The sequence below is a fragment of the Schistocerca cancellata genome, chromosome 9 (genome assembly GCF_023864275.1).
Source record: "Schistocerca cancellata isolate TAMUIC-IGC-003103 chromosome 9, iqSchCanc2.1, whole genome shotgun sequence".
Taxonomy (NCBI): domain Eukaryota; kingdom Metazoa; phylum Arthropoda; class Insecta; order Orthoptera; family Acrididae; genus Schistocerca; species Schistocerca cancellata.
Genome location: NC_064634.1, coordinates 364485093 through 364499133, shown reverse-complemented (window position 1 = coordinate 364499133; position 14041 = coordinate 364485093). Strand labels below are relative to the sequence as shown.

Genomic DNA, 14041 nt, shown 5'->3' with positions numbered 1-14041 from the left:
AGGAATTTACCATGAACACAGCCTTCAAGCTTCTCGTAATCTGTCCTGATTTTTATGTATTTCCTGGTTGACAACTCCTAATTTTCGTTCTTAGTACTCAAAGCATAGGGTAAATAACTGATATTTTTCATCTGTGATAAGAACTGATAAAAACCTCTGGTATTCTTTTTTTTCTGGAAATTTGTTTTTTATTGACTTTTTGCTTGCCCAAAAGTCTGTGCCATTAATCTCCTTTCTGCAACCCAAGGAAAGTCAAAATTTCTCTTTCTTAATCTTCATTATCTCTATACACTATTGTACTCATGAATTCACTAAGAGATGTGCCAGATATTCTCTTATAATTTTCATAAACCTATGACCAATTTTGAAAATTTGTTATTCATATTCTTTGCAAAAACTATTAACTTTGTTTGTATTTTTCATCTCTCACTCTCTTTCTTTGCTCTGTATCCTGTTCATATCACTAATGACAGTGGATTTCCCTTTCAGGATGCTAGACACTGTGTGACCATACATTGAAGTGTAATGCAAGTCTTGGATTACAAAACTGGAACTGAAGTTGTAAGTTGCAGAGCTTTGTTAATTATTACTCTGTATTAATAAATAATTGTGTTAAAAACAGTCACATGAAGTTTGACTATCTCAACACTTGTATGTTCACCCGAAGAGCAACCACTAGCTACAGCTTTGCTTTATTTTGGAACCAATAATTCACACAAGTGCAAAATCAGAAAACAACTGTGTAATTCTGTTTTTTCTATGCGTACACGATGGTACACATGTCATCGTAGCATAGTTGCAAACTATATATGTTGAACAACACTAATATTGTGTCTTACTGTCTTTGTTTCTTCTATGAGCAGTAAGAAATCTGACACACTGTCAGCATGTATTTTGCAATAAAATATGCAATATTATTTTAAAGTTACAAATAAAATTACTTCTTATACTCACTCACTTTCTCTCTAAGCATGGTGGAAGATGCTTTTTTGCAATTTCTGAAATTAAATTTACCTGTTTTATACAGTTGATCAAACCATGGCACACACTCATCTTATTTGTTGGATTGCCAAGGGAAAAAAAAATCTTCTGCTGTGTGTGTGTCTTATTTCAGCAATTTGGATTTCACTTTGAATGCTAAATAAGTGATCTCTCCTACAAAATTACTCGATTACCATCATTGCAAGTAAATATTTCATCTTCTTTGGTATCTTCCTACTGGTAGATTCCACTTGTGCACAGAGACATCACAAATGACAGTATGATTCAAGTATTTCAATGTTTATTAGCTACTGTGTGGATATACATCAGAAAGCATTGGAATCAGGCTGCCATGTTACAAATTCTGTAAAATCCCATAAAGGGAAATGATAAAGGAAAAACTGAAACATCAGTGTCAAATAAATACATATATAAATTATGTAATTTGTACAAGTTTCTTATGTACACAAGCCATTTCAATACAGCACTCTGTTTCATATGCACACTGAAGAGAGTATATAAAAAAACAGACACTTACAAAATATTCACAGATACTGTAATCCCTACGTTCTTACTTTCTAATATCTGCACAACCCAGATATGTATTGAAAGATGGTAAATCATTCTTACACTATACAATGAGAGAAACATGTAGCAACATTCCTGATATGGCAATAATATGTGCCTTTGGTAACAAATTATTTGGTTTAAAAAAAACTCCCAGTTTACTCTTTTAAGCTGCAGTTCACATTCAAAATAACTCAGGAACTACAGACCCACCAACATAAGAACACTTCAGTCTTCCATAAATAATGGAAGATTCCTCAATGGAATGTTTTGAATGCAATACTTTCAGTAAAAATGAGAAATTAAGTACACACACATTTTACATACACTACTTCGTCATTTGCTTGCACTTGAGAAAGCTCATACACACCATTATACAGCCTAATAAAAGAAATAATAATGCATCCATAAGGACACAAAAGCTCTTTATATTATCTGTGGTCTATGTATTCATTCAAAATTTTATTAAATTTTTATGGGAACTGAAAATTCTGAGAAAACTCCTCAAAGGAACAGATGCTATTACATACAATGATTGAGGAACAGCTTACAGAACTAGATTTTGAAAGCAGGTTTTATATGAGCAGATTATGAACTATATATTTTAAGAAGTAATTTTTACTGTGTTTGCTAAAAATTGGTAAATGATAGCACAAAATTTAAAAGAATGTCTCCACAACAAAGTAACTTATGAGTACAACGAAAGCTACTTCCTATAACTGTAGTTTAAATGCTGAAAAAAATCACGTAGTTAACGTAAATTTACCTCAATACAGGAAAGTATACATAATATCAAATTTATAAATGATGTACTGCTCAAGACTACCACAGACTAACACTTGACATCTAAAGCTAACACTAATCATGACAGCAGCTTCCTCACTGTGATGTAACTAGCCATTAATCAAACTGTAAACAAGAACAACAAAATTTAAAAAGAAATTAAAGCCAAGTTCTACATTACAAATAATTTGTCACACAAAATAATCTGTAATTCTCTTTTCACAATGCAATGGATACATCACAGTGCATTTAAATTCTTTAAATTACGAGAAACAAACACATTATTTATAAATAAACTTCTTTTCTACTTCTATATTAATCTGGAAGTGCAATAAAGCTTCAAGTACAAAGGCGTGAGAACGTTTCGCATTAAGACGTATGCACATGGTCATCAAATGCAGTTATTAATAACACTTCTGGTACACAAGGTTTTGCTCCCAATTTCCTTCATTGGGTTAGTAAAACTTTTACAAATTTGCTTCCAAAACATAAATGACAAAACTGTGAACTGCAAAAACGATGGCAGCACAGTTTATGGCACACACCATTCTAGCAGAAATGCTGCACAGCAGCATTTGAAAACCAGTAAAAGCTGGCCTCTCCGAGAGATACTGCACAAGGCAAGCAAAGGCAAAAGGCTGTTCCAACTATGGAGTGCAGGTAGCCACCAGTAGACTTGAAAAACCTCCAGGCCTCCCCTCACTCCCACCCAGCTGAGCAATTGGTAAGCACTGATTCTGGCTCCAGTTCCAGCACTGCTACTCTGAGGGCGTGAGGTCTCTGTCATCATCGCCTGCGGCAAAACTGCGTTCCTCGCCTTCGGTGAGCAGCAACTGCTGCAGAAGCTCGTGCAATGGGTCAAACACTTTTCTGTAACCAGCTTGTGTCAGATGTAGGTAGTCATACATATCATGGTGTGAGATCGTGCCATCAGCGGCAACAAGGTCCTGCCCTGAGATCAGCATTTCACATCGTGGCTTGCCATGCAGTTGTTGGCCCAGCAGCTTGTTCACTTGCGTATTGCGTTCTCGCAGTGGGTTTGGATGCTGTCCACGAGGTAAAAGGTTCTGTAAAATACAATAAGAACAATTAGGCATTATTGTGACTGCTTTCTCTATTCTAATGAGTAACCTAAGATTGGCATTGTTTACTGAAACATCAGTTCTAAAAGTAATCTCTCTATCTCTCTCTCTCTCTCTCTCTCTCTCTCTCTCTGCCTCACACACACACACACACACACACACACACACACACACACACACACACACACAGTACAGCCAAAAGTTGAGTTCACATTACTTCAGCAGTGGATATTCTGCAACACAAGAATTTAGGCTTGCTATCTCAAATGACAAATGATGGCTTTTCTAATTATTAGAAGGGAACTAGGAAGAGCATAAAATGATGCTATAATTAGACATAAGCAAGCAGAAAATTCAACAAGCAAATCAGAATTTGGAATTATTCAACTAGTTATTGTAGCAAATTAAAGCCTGCAACATTTTTCTAATAAAAATGTATTTGGTTAGTGATAAATTTATTTCAGACAGAAGGAAGGGGGTTAATAAATCAGCTAGTATGTTCTGAACAAGAAGGTTGTGAGTAGCACACTTTTTTCCAATTATACTGACTATCAGATCCATAAGGTTACAGATTTACGACATATGCAAAATATGGCTTTACAGAGTAACCCGAAGGAAATTCAACAACCTGTGAGGTAAGAGAAATGCTTGTTTGAAGAAGGAAAAAGTCCTATACATTTGGTGCACATTGGTGTGTTTACGGGTGTCATGTGGTTTCTGTTTACTAGAATCTTAATAGGTCAGTCTAACAACTAAGAGGATCCACTGGGAACACCAAGTTCAGACCCTCCACATTCTACTACATGTATGAGGCAAAATAACTGCTCTTTCAGTAATCGATGGATAGGCTGTGATAGTATCATTACTGGCCAACACACATCTGCAGACGTAACACCATCATATGTAGTAATATTTGGACAGAAATAAAAGGATGCATAGCAATAGAAATGCAGTGAGGCAATCAATACAACATGTTGTTCTGAGAGTCCAGAGGTGCACTGAAGTTGACAGTGGGCTTCTTGGAAAATTGTTGTAAGTGGTTGTAAATTTATGAACTAACAAGTAAATAATAACACATAAATTTATTTATTTATTTATTTATTTGTGTCACAGCAACAACTTCAGCATACAAGATACATACATACTAACATTTATAAACTTATTTATAATACTAAAAAAAAGGAATAAAAAGAAAGATCTAAGCATTTTTAGCTCAACATTTGGCAATCACAATGACTTTCGAGAGTGCGGGCATCGAGTCATCAAGGGTTCATCTTACAGAGGGTTGATCTTACAGAGGGTTGATGATGTGGGATAACCCATTTCTGCAACTTATCTTCACCTCCCAACCTCATTTTTGAGCCTGTTCAGTGTTTTCCACATGGCCCATTCTTTAGAGAGGTTCAAGCCCACATAGATGCTTACCAACAATCATTCTTCCTGCAAACCCTTTGTGACTGGAACGAGAAAGGTGGGAAATGACAGTGCTACAAAAAGTACCCAAAGCAAGGTGGCTTGCAGAGTATAGATGTAGATGCAGTGAAGCTAGCAGCAAGATTTTCTGATGGTGTTATCCAGTGGTGTTCTGATCTCATCTTCCACATTAACAGCTGGGAACATGTCTAGTTGACATTCTGGAACTTTTTCTGGACATCAGACACAAAGGAGGAAGGAGGTGACCATACAATGGGTGTTTATCAGAGGTAGACACCTTACACCTATCTCTGCATGCAGTTCTCATGCCTGATGTCTGGGAGGGTCAATTCCAGCTAAGTGGTAGAGTTTATCCTGCAGTTAGGTTTCAGACATTGAGTTATTAGTCTACATGAATCATTTAGAGCAATATCCACTTGTTAAGCATGGGTAGAATTATATCAAACAGGACTAGCATATTCACCTGCTGTGTAGCACAAAGATAAAGCAGTAGGTTTAATTGTTTTTGCTGGTGCACCCCAGGATATTCCAATAATTTTGTGCAGTAGTTTGTTTCTTGCGGATACTTTTTGTTTTACATTTAGTCAATGCTGCTTGTTTTACATTTAGTCAATGCTGCTTATCCAAGCCACTTGAAGCATCCTGAGAGCCCGCCATTTCTCAGATAGAATGTGAATTCCTGTGTTTTGCTGGGTTTGGTATCCACCACTGTTAAATCTCTGCACCAAGAGGTGGTGGGCTCCATTATGCACGGCTAATAAACTCATCGTTGCCACAGTTCTCTATGCGCGGCTCACTGTTAGCATCGCAGGCCGCCTTCAAGGACGCGCACTTCAAAAAACAGTGATTGGCCACCCAGAATATACAGCAACCCCAGCTGCCGACTCCATTGACTATGGAGTCTTACTTAATGCCACCATCAACGTCAACAAACCAGTTCTCATCGTGTTATGTTCTCCTCCTCAACTCTGAATCGCTACACTGCAATGGACTGTTTCATCTCTTGGACTGGTGTACCTACTGCTCAATTTTGACCCGGCAGTTCTCTGGACTTAGAATCTGGCTGCCATACTGCAACTTTGACTTCCATGTTCACTCGGCTTAATATGTCAATGGACTTACGATTTTTGCCAGAATTCCACATTTCACTTGCACTGCCTGGACAGTGGTATAACCACCATCAATTTACATTATTTTCATAAAGTGTTCAGCTACCACTTGGTAACAGAATTATTTGTATCAGTGTTTAGTTAACCAACTGTACAACTATGACATATTTATTGTGTTACTCCTGGTTGTAACACTGGGATTTGGTTTTAACTAGTTCTTCATCTAATTTCTCTGAAACAGCATTACGATTTAGTTCCACCTGTTCAAAGGTCTCACTCTGGGAATAGAGGGTGAGGTCATCAGCATACATGAAACTTGCTGTGTTATTAGACAGGGAGTGAAAAACCTTCTATTTTGAATGAGACCTTGAATTATTCATGTGAGATGATAATCTTTACTTATTCCATACATTTTGTGCAGGAGCATTTGATGGTTTATTGTGTCATAAGATGCTGTTAAGATCAATAAATGTTACCTCAGTGGCTTTTTTGCCTCAGAGCCGACTTCAATATGCTAGGATAGATTTAATACCAATGCTGTATAGTCCTAACCCAGCCTAAATCAAACTTACTGTCTGATTAAGAGAAATTCAGCTGCTTCTAAGAGTCTATTACGGACCATTCATTCACAGATCTTGTAGAAACGACACAGAAGTGAGATTGGTCTGTATCTCCTTTGGAATGAAATATAAAAGAAATTAAACGAAGCACTTCATAATGGTGATACATTTTGCAATTGTAAATCAGGAACTTCACAAAATAAAATCACCACAGAATATTGAATTTTCCTCTTGGCACACTATGAATTACGTTCTGTTGTATGTAACTGTAACACTTGGAAATGGACTTGGCATATTAACCAACAGATTTTTAAAACAAAAAACTTCAAATGTGTTAGCAAGGAGAAGTTAATTAATTCAATGTTTTGTCTAAACTAGTGCATTGTAAAAGTGGAGAACAACTCTGAACTAAACTTAACACATTGTAAACTTGGTGAACATATTACACAAAACTCTACGGTAGAACTGTAACTTTTTTTTCACTCATGTTATTTCAGTGATAGTAAAATAGGAGCTGATATAAAACTGGTAAATGGAGCAGTCTACAGCCTGTCGAATATCTGGAAAGTTCTGAAGCGAATACCACGAAGAGGTTCCTTCATCTTCAGAATAAAATCAAAGTCACGAGGACTTAAGTCCGGGGAGTATGGTGGATGGTACAGTACTTCCCAGTTCCATCGACTGAACAGAGCAGCCACAGCTTGCGCTGTATACGCCCATGCATTGTTGTGCAAAATGATGGGTGGGTTGCGCAGAAAGTGTCACCGCTTCTTTCGCACAGCTGGTCACAGGTGACGCACCAAAAATAAACAGTAATACTGTGCATTGACAGTCTGCTGTGGAGTAACGTAATGTGTTAGGATAACACCATCAGAGTCGTACAAGAGAATCACCATAACTTTCACCTTACTGGGGCTCTGACGCACCTTTCGACTTTTGTGGCGACTCATAATGATGCCATTCGTTGGATTGGCATTTCCGTTTTGGCTCGTGTGGCCCATGTCTCATCCAGTGTTATGATACGGAGTAATAAAGCCTCCCCTTCGCACTCATAGTGCTCCAACTGTGTCCGAGCAGCGTCGTAATGCACCCATTGCTGCATTTTCGTCAAGTCATGCGGAACCCATCGTGATGCTATTTTTCGCATGATCAGGTGTTCCTTCAGGATGCGAAGCACTGTCACATGTGCTAATCCGGTTTCATATGCGAACTCACAAATCATATGGCATCGATCACTGTCCACTAACGCAGCAACAGCATGCACTACTACTTCAGATGCTAGGACAACCTGCCCAATGCATGTCTGCCACAGTTTGCCAAACTTCGATGAAGGCTTTTACCCAACATGACCCCATTCTGTACGGCAATGCCAATTCCCTGCATGCCTCTTGAAGATCTTGATGACACTGTCGAGCTGTACGACTTCTGGTACTTTCAATCTTGATCCAACTCCATTGTCCCTGTTTCGAAAACATAGTGACATAGTTATGTTAGACCGCTTGCTCACAAGTGACCATGTTTCTCTTGATGGTGCGCACGCCAATGATGTGGGATGGACGAGTCCATTAGCTTGGAGGTAATGTAGGTATGTCAACAACGTGTGCTATCAGCGACAATAGTAGATTCCATTGCATAGTGTCTCCACAGCAGTGTTGCCACTATTTAAGTTCCAACCTACATATTTTGTCAGTCAATTTCTTTTCTGCCCTGTCTGATGTAACACTTCTTCACTAGTTAATCTACCCATACAATCCTCAGCATTTTCCTGTAGCATCTCATTTCTAACACTTCTATTTTCTTCATACCTGAATTGTTAATTGTTCACATTTCATGTCCATCCGAGGCTACACTCCAGACAAATATGACAGATACTTGTAAACTAACCTCCGATTAGCTATTAAAAATAAATAAATGATTGAAACTCCATGTAGTTTATGTAGTTGGAACAGGAGACATTGAAGGTCACGTTGTGTGTGTCAGATCTCTGTTTTGTTTGTCAGAGTGTCAGCAGCAAGAGACTGAAATGGACGGTGTTATGTCAGTTGCAAAGTACATTAAGTCATTCGCTTCCTGCAAGGAAGAAGTCAATGCTGCCATGATTCATCACTGATTGTGTCATTTGTATGAGGATGGAGTTAAAAGCAATGATGATGTGAGAGTGACACCGAAAATTCAAGTTTGGCTGACAAATGTGCATGATGAACTTATACAACATGTTGAGGAACTTGTGCAGGTGAAACATTAGTTTGCAATTTCTGAACTTTCGGAAGATATGTCCCATATGTCAAGAACAACCCTCTTTAACTTGATCAGAGAGATTAGGTTACAACAAGTTTTTATAACAACTTTTGTGCATATTTGGTAGCAAAATGGCAGAAATTCACAAAACTGAAAGAAAAGGTTTAGCTTTTATATTCTTTCAGCACTACCACAAAGAGGGAGACCAATTTATCAACAGAATTGTGACTGGGAATGAGATATGGCTGCAGCATGTGATCTATGAAACTAAAACAGTCCAAACAGCAAATGACACTTATGCTCCAAAGTCAGGTAAAGGTGAAGTCTGTTGCACAAGCCCATGACTGTGCTATTGGCCTGGTATAGAGTAGTCTTTCTTTATTGCAGCAATAGAAGTGGACCTGGGCTATCCAGCGGGAATGGCAAGGAGACATGTTCTCCCTTATCCAGGATTGAAACCAGGACCTACAGGACCAGAGTCTAGTGCTCTACCTGACAGATCAACCACATCACTTATTTCTTCCACCAAGCCCAAAACATTCATTCAAGCACATGCTGTCAAACTGCAAAACAATGGTTAAGGTCACAAAGAAATTTCAACAACAGATTTGATGGAGTAATGTGTATGACTACTGTGGCATTAAAGGTTTTATTGTAAGACATTCACAAAACTCTGAAGGTCAATCCAACAGAAACAGCATGAGTGATCATCCTTCACAACAATGCATACCCCATACTACAAATTGAACAATGGAAGAACTCATGATTTTTGGTTGAACGATGTTTTAACATCCACCCTGTGGATAATGATGATTATGATGATGATGATGATGATGATGATGATGCACGGCCCATACAAAGCCCCAATTTTCACGCAGTCCAATCTAGCCACTGTCGTGAATGATGATGATGAAATGATAAGGCCGTCACAAACATCCAGTCCCCGGGCAGAGAAAATCCCCTAGATGGCTAAGAATCAAACCCAGGACCCTGTGATCCAGAGGCAGCAACGCTAGCCACTAGACCACAAGCTGCAGACCATCCACCATACAGTCTGGACTTTTCATCTCTTCCCCGAGATGGAGGACTGACTGGTTATTCTGCACTTAATGACCAACCATGAACTCAAATGGCTGAAGCATCAGGGGTCATCATTCTTACACACACACACACACACACACACACACACACACACACACACACACACACACATTTACTTTTCCTGCTTTTTAATAACCAATTGGTGGTTAATTTATGAATAGCCCTCCTACTTTCAGGAAATACTTCCTAAATATTACGTTAAAAACTAATGTTAACACATTCATCTTTACCAGAAATGCTCTTCTTGCTATCGCCAGTCTGTATTTTACATCTCCTCCACTTCAGCCATTACCAATTGTTTTGCTGCCCAAATTACAGAACTCCTCTTTCACTATTAGAGTTTCTTTTCCTAATTTAATTCCCTTAGTAACATCTCATGTAATACAACTGTTCAAAATTATCCTTGTTTTAATTCTTGTTGATGCTCCCCTTGTAACCTCTTTTCCATGCACTATTAGTTCTATTCAACTGATACTTCCAGTCCTTTGCTGTCCCTGACAGAACTACAACGCCATTGGCAAAACATTACAGTTTTTATTTTCCTCCCACAGCTGTAAATACCCTTTTTAAATTTCTCCTTTATTTAGTTTTACAGACTGAATAATATGGATATAGGCAGCTACAAACCTGTGTCACTCACTTCTCATTCACGGCTTCCCTTTCATGTCCTTTGACTCATATCTGCAGTTTGATTTCTCTGCTACTTTCAGAATTAAAAAACTTTTTCTGGTCAGTACTGTCAAAACTGTTCTCCGAGTCAATTAATGTCATAATTGTTGGTTTGTTGTTCTTCAGTCTACCTTCTATAATACGCTTACGGTCGGCATCGCCTACCGTGTTCCAACATTTCTCCAGATCCTAATCTCACCTTCCCTATTCTCCTATTACTTCTATTTCTTCTATAAACAATCTGTGTTAATAATTTTGCAACCAAGACTCATAAAACTGATGATTTGGTAATATTCACATTTTTCCTTGGGACGTAGAATTATTACATTCTTCTTGAACTGAGAGGATATTTCGCCTGTATCATTCGAGGCCTGTTCAAAAAATTCCCAAACTTTGTCCACAAAATTTTTCCATGCTTACCTTTTACTTATTGTGCATGGTCTCCTCCACAGTTGATATGCCACTCCCAACACCATTTCCACTTCTGGAAACAGTCTTAGTACACCTCTTGCTGGATCGTACAAAGCGCCTTTTGCGAATTTTCTTTTATCTTGTCTATCATTGCAAATCATCTTCCTTTCAATGGGGAACTAAAAAAAAAGTTTGCAAGGGCCAGGTCTGGAGAGTAAGGAGAAAGAGGCAGCACAGCGATTTCATTTTTTGTGCAATAGCCACGCACCAACGGGGATGAATGTGGGGGTACATTATCGTGATGCAGGAGCCGTGAACTGTCTCATCACATTTCAGGTCATTTCCTTCTCACATTTTCTTGCAAGTGTTGCAACATATCCTGATAGTACCACTAACAGTTTGTCCCTGTGGCATGACCTAATGTTGAACTCACCTTTCAAGGTTAAAGAAAACTATCAGCGTTGCTTTGACATTTGAACAGACGAGCTTTTTTTGGTCTTTAAAAACTTTTTCCTGACCCTTTGTGAATACTGAACCTTGGTCTCAGCATCTTAACCACAGACCCACTCTCATCAACAGTTATGATTCTCTTAAGGAACATCTCATTCTCATTTGCACAATCCAAAAGCTCTTCACAGATTGTGAGGTGAATCGGGTCCAAGAGAAGCAGTGTGGAAGGGGTAGCTGATCCATAAACTTGACAACCATAGTCCAGACAAGACAGAACTAATGTCCAGTATAGGCAGAATAGGGTCGAACGATCCACACTTCGAGAGGTGTGGGCAAGGAAGTGATGAATAGTGAGTTCACGAAAACAGCCAACTTCCAGACAATGGATATGGGACTTAAAGGGAGATAACAGAAAACCGTATGAAAGTGCCAACACGGAAGCTCGCCAGATAACATCGTGGAACTGTAGTTCTGCAGAGGCCACTGAGTGGGAGCTAGCCCAAATACAGAAATCATCCATACAGAGCAGGGGTGACCAACTGTCTGACAGAGGCCACAATTTCATTAATAGCAATGAGAAAAGTACACTTAATACGGATGCCTGTGGAACACCATTCTCCCGGGTCTGCAGAGATCTGAGAACAGCGCCAACCCAGACTCCCATCAACCAGTGGGATAGGAACTGACGAATAAAAATCGGAAGGGGATACTACAACTCATAAGGAGGATGTGATGCTCCCAAGCAGTGTTGTACGCCATACGAAAATTGAAGAAAACTGGCACAAGATGACGGCACTGAGGAAAGGCCTGCCGAAATGCAGTTACCAACTGAAAAAGATGATCAATCAAAGGCTGCCCGAAAGCTGCACTAGTAAGGAGATAAAAGGTCCCGAGATTCAAGGACCCAACTGAACTGAGGAGCTGCCATCCGTTCCAGTAACTTACAGGAAACATTGGTCAGGTTGACAGGCTGGCAACCACCAAGGGATGACGGACACTTGCCAGGCTTAAAGACAGGCATCACAATACCGTCTCTCCATTGAGAGGGGAAAATGCCTTTGAACTAAATACGGCTAAACTCGTGGAGGAAGTACTGTCATTGTGGAGGACTGAGGTGTTGAAGCAATTGGTTATGGATGGAATCAGGGCCAGGAGTTAAATAGTGGGAAGACGAGAGGTCCAGAAGAAGCTTCCATTCAGTAAAAGATTTATTGTAGGACTCTGCCTGACAAGGGGTAAAATATTAGCAGAAAGCTGCAGCCTGCACTTTCTGGAGGAAGGAGGCAGTTGGATAGGAGCTTGATACCGAAGCCATCGCAAAATGGGTCATGAGGTGTTCTGTGAAAACTGATGGATCTGTACAAAGGCCGTCTGGACGGGCAAGGCCGAGAATAGTAGACTGCCACTGACAACTATGGAGGGTAGCCCACACACATGACAAAGGAACAGAAGAACCTAGAGAAGACACAAAGCATTCCGAACACACGTTTCCTGTGTTTGATTAAGTTAATGGGCTTTGGCGCTAAGTTGTTTAAAGGTAATGAGACTGGGGGAGGATGGGTGTTGCTTAATATGTTGCAAGACACGACAACAATCACAGATAGTGGCGGCAATGACTGTGCTCCGCCACGGAACTGGCCAACGGTAACCGGGGCCTGTCAAGTGGGGAATGTCAACACTGGCAGCAGGGATTATCGTATCAGGCAACAGGGATTATTGTATCAGACAGATCATAGACACAATGAATACAAACAATGGAAAATCCAGGATGGAATGTAACAATATGAGAGAACGAAAGTTGCTACTCACCATATAGCGGAGATGCTGAGCCGCGATAGGCACAATAAAAAGATTCACACAATCATAGCTTTCGGCCATTAAGGCCTTTGTCAGCAGTACACACACACACACACACACACACACACACACACACACACAAGCGCAAGCGCAACTTGCACACACATCTGCAGTCTCAGGGAGCTGAAACTACACTGCAAGCAGCAGCACCAGTGCATGATGGGAGTGGCAACTGGGTGGGGGTAAGTAGCGGAAAGGAGAGAAATAAAAATAAAAGAAATTAAAAGACTGGGTGTGGCGGTGAAATGACAGCTGGGTAGTGCTGGAATGGGAACAGGGAGGGGGCTGGATGGGTGAGAACAGTGACTAACAAAAGGTTTATGGGAACATAGGATATATTACAGGGAAAGTTCCCACTGGCACAATTCAGAAAAACTGGTGTTGGTGTGAAGGATCCATATGGCACAGGCTGTGAAGCAGTCATTGAGATGAGGGGTATCATGTTTGGCAGCGTATTCAGCTACAGGGTGGTCCACTTGTTTTTTGGCCACAGTTCGCTGGTGGCCATTCATGCAGACAGACAGCTTGTTGGTTGTCATGCCTATATAGAATGCAGCACAGTGGTTGCAGCTTAACTTGTAGATCACATGACTGGTTTCACAGGTAGTCCTGCCTTCGATGTGATAGGTAATGTTAGTGACCGGACTCGAGTAGGTGGTGGTAGGAGGATGTATGGGACAGGTCTTGCACCAAGAGGGGTATGAGTGATGAGGTAAGGGATTGGGAGCACGGGTTGTGTAAGGAGGGACAAGTATATTGTGTAGGTTCGGTGGACGGCAGAATACCACGGTAGGAGGGG

At 40.0% G+C, this 14041-nt stretch overlaps 1 protein-coding gene across 1 annotated transcript in view; it reads right to left on the bottom strand.

Moving 5' to 3' along the window:
• Positions 1 to 1265: 1265 nt before the first annotated feature.
• The window catches only part of LOC126100555 (platelet-activating factor acetylhydrolase IB subunit alpha1), a 45387-nt gene continuing 32611 nt past the window's right edge, over positions 1266 to 14041 (bottom strand). The window contains exon 4 of the mRNA XM_049911173.1: positions 1266 to 3398. Within this exon, the coding sequence (XP_049767130.1) occupies positions 3090 to 3398 (309 nt within the window). The 3' untranslated portion in view covers positions 1266 to 3089. The remainder of the gene's footprint in view (positions 3399 to 14041) is intronic.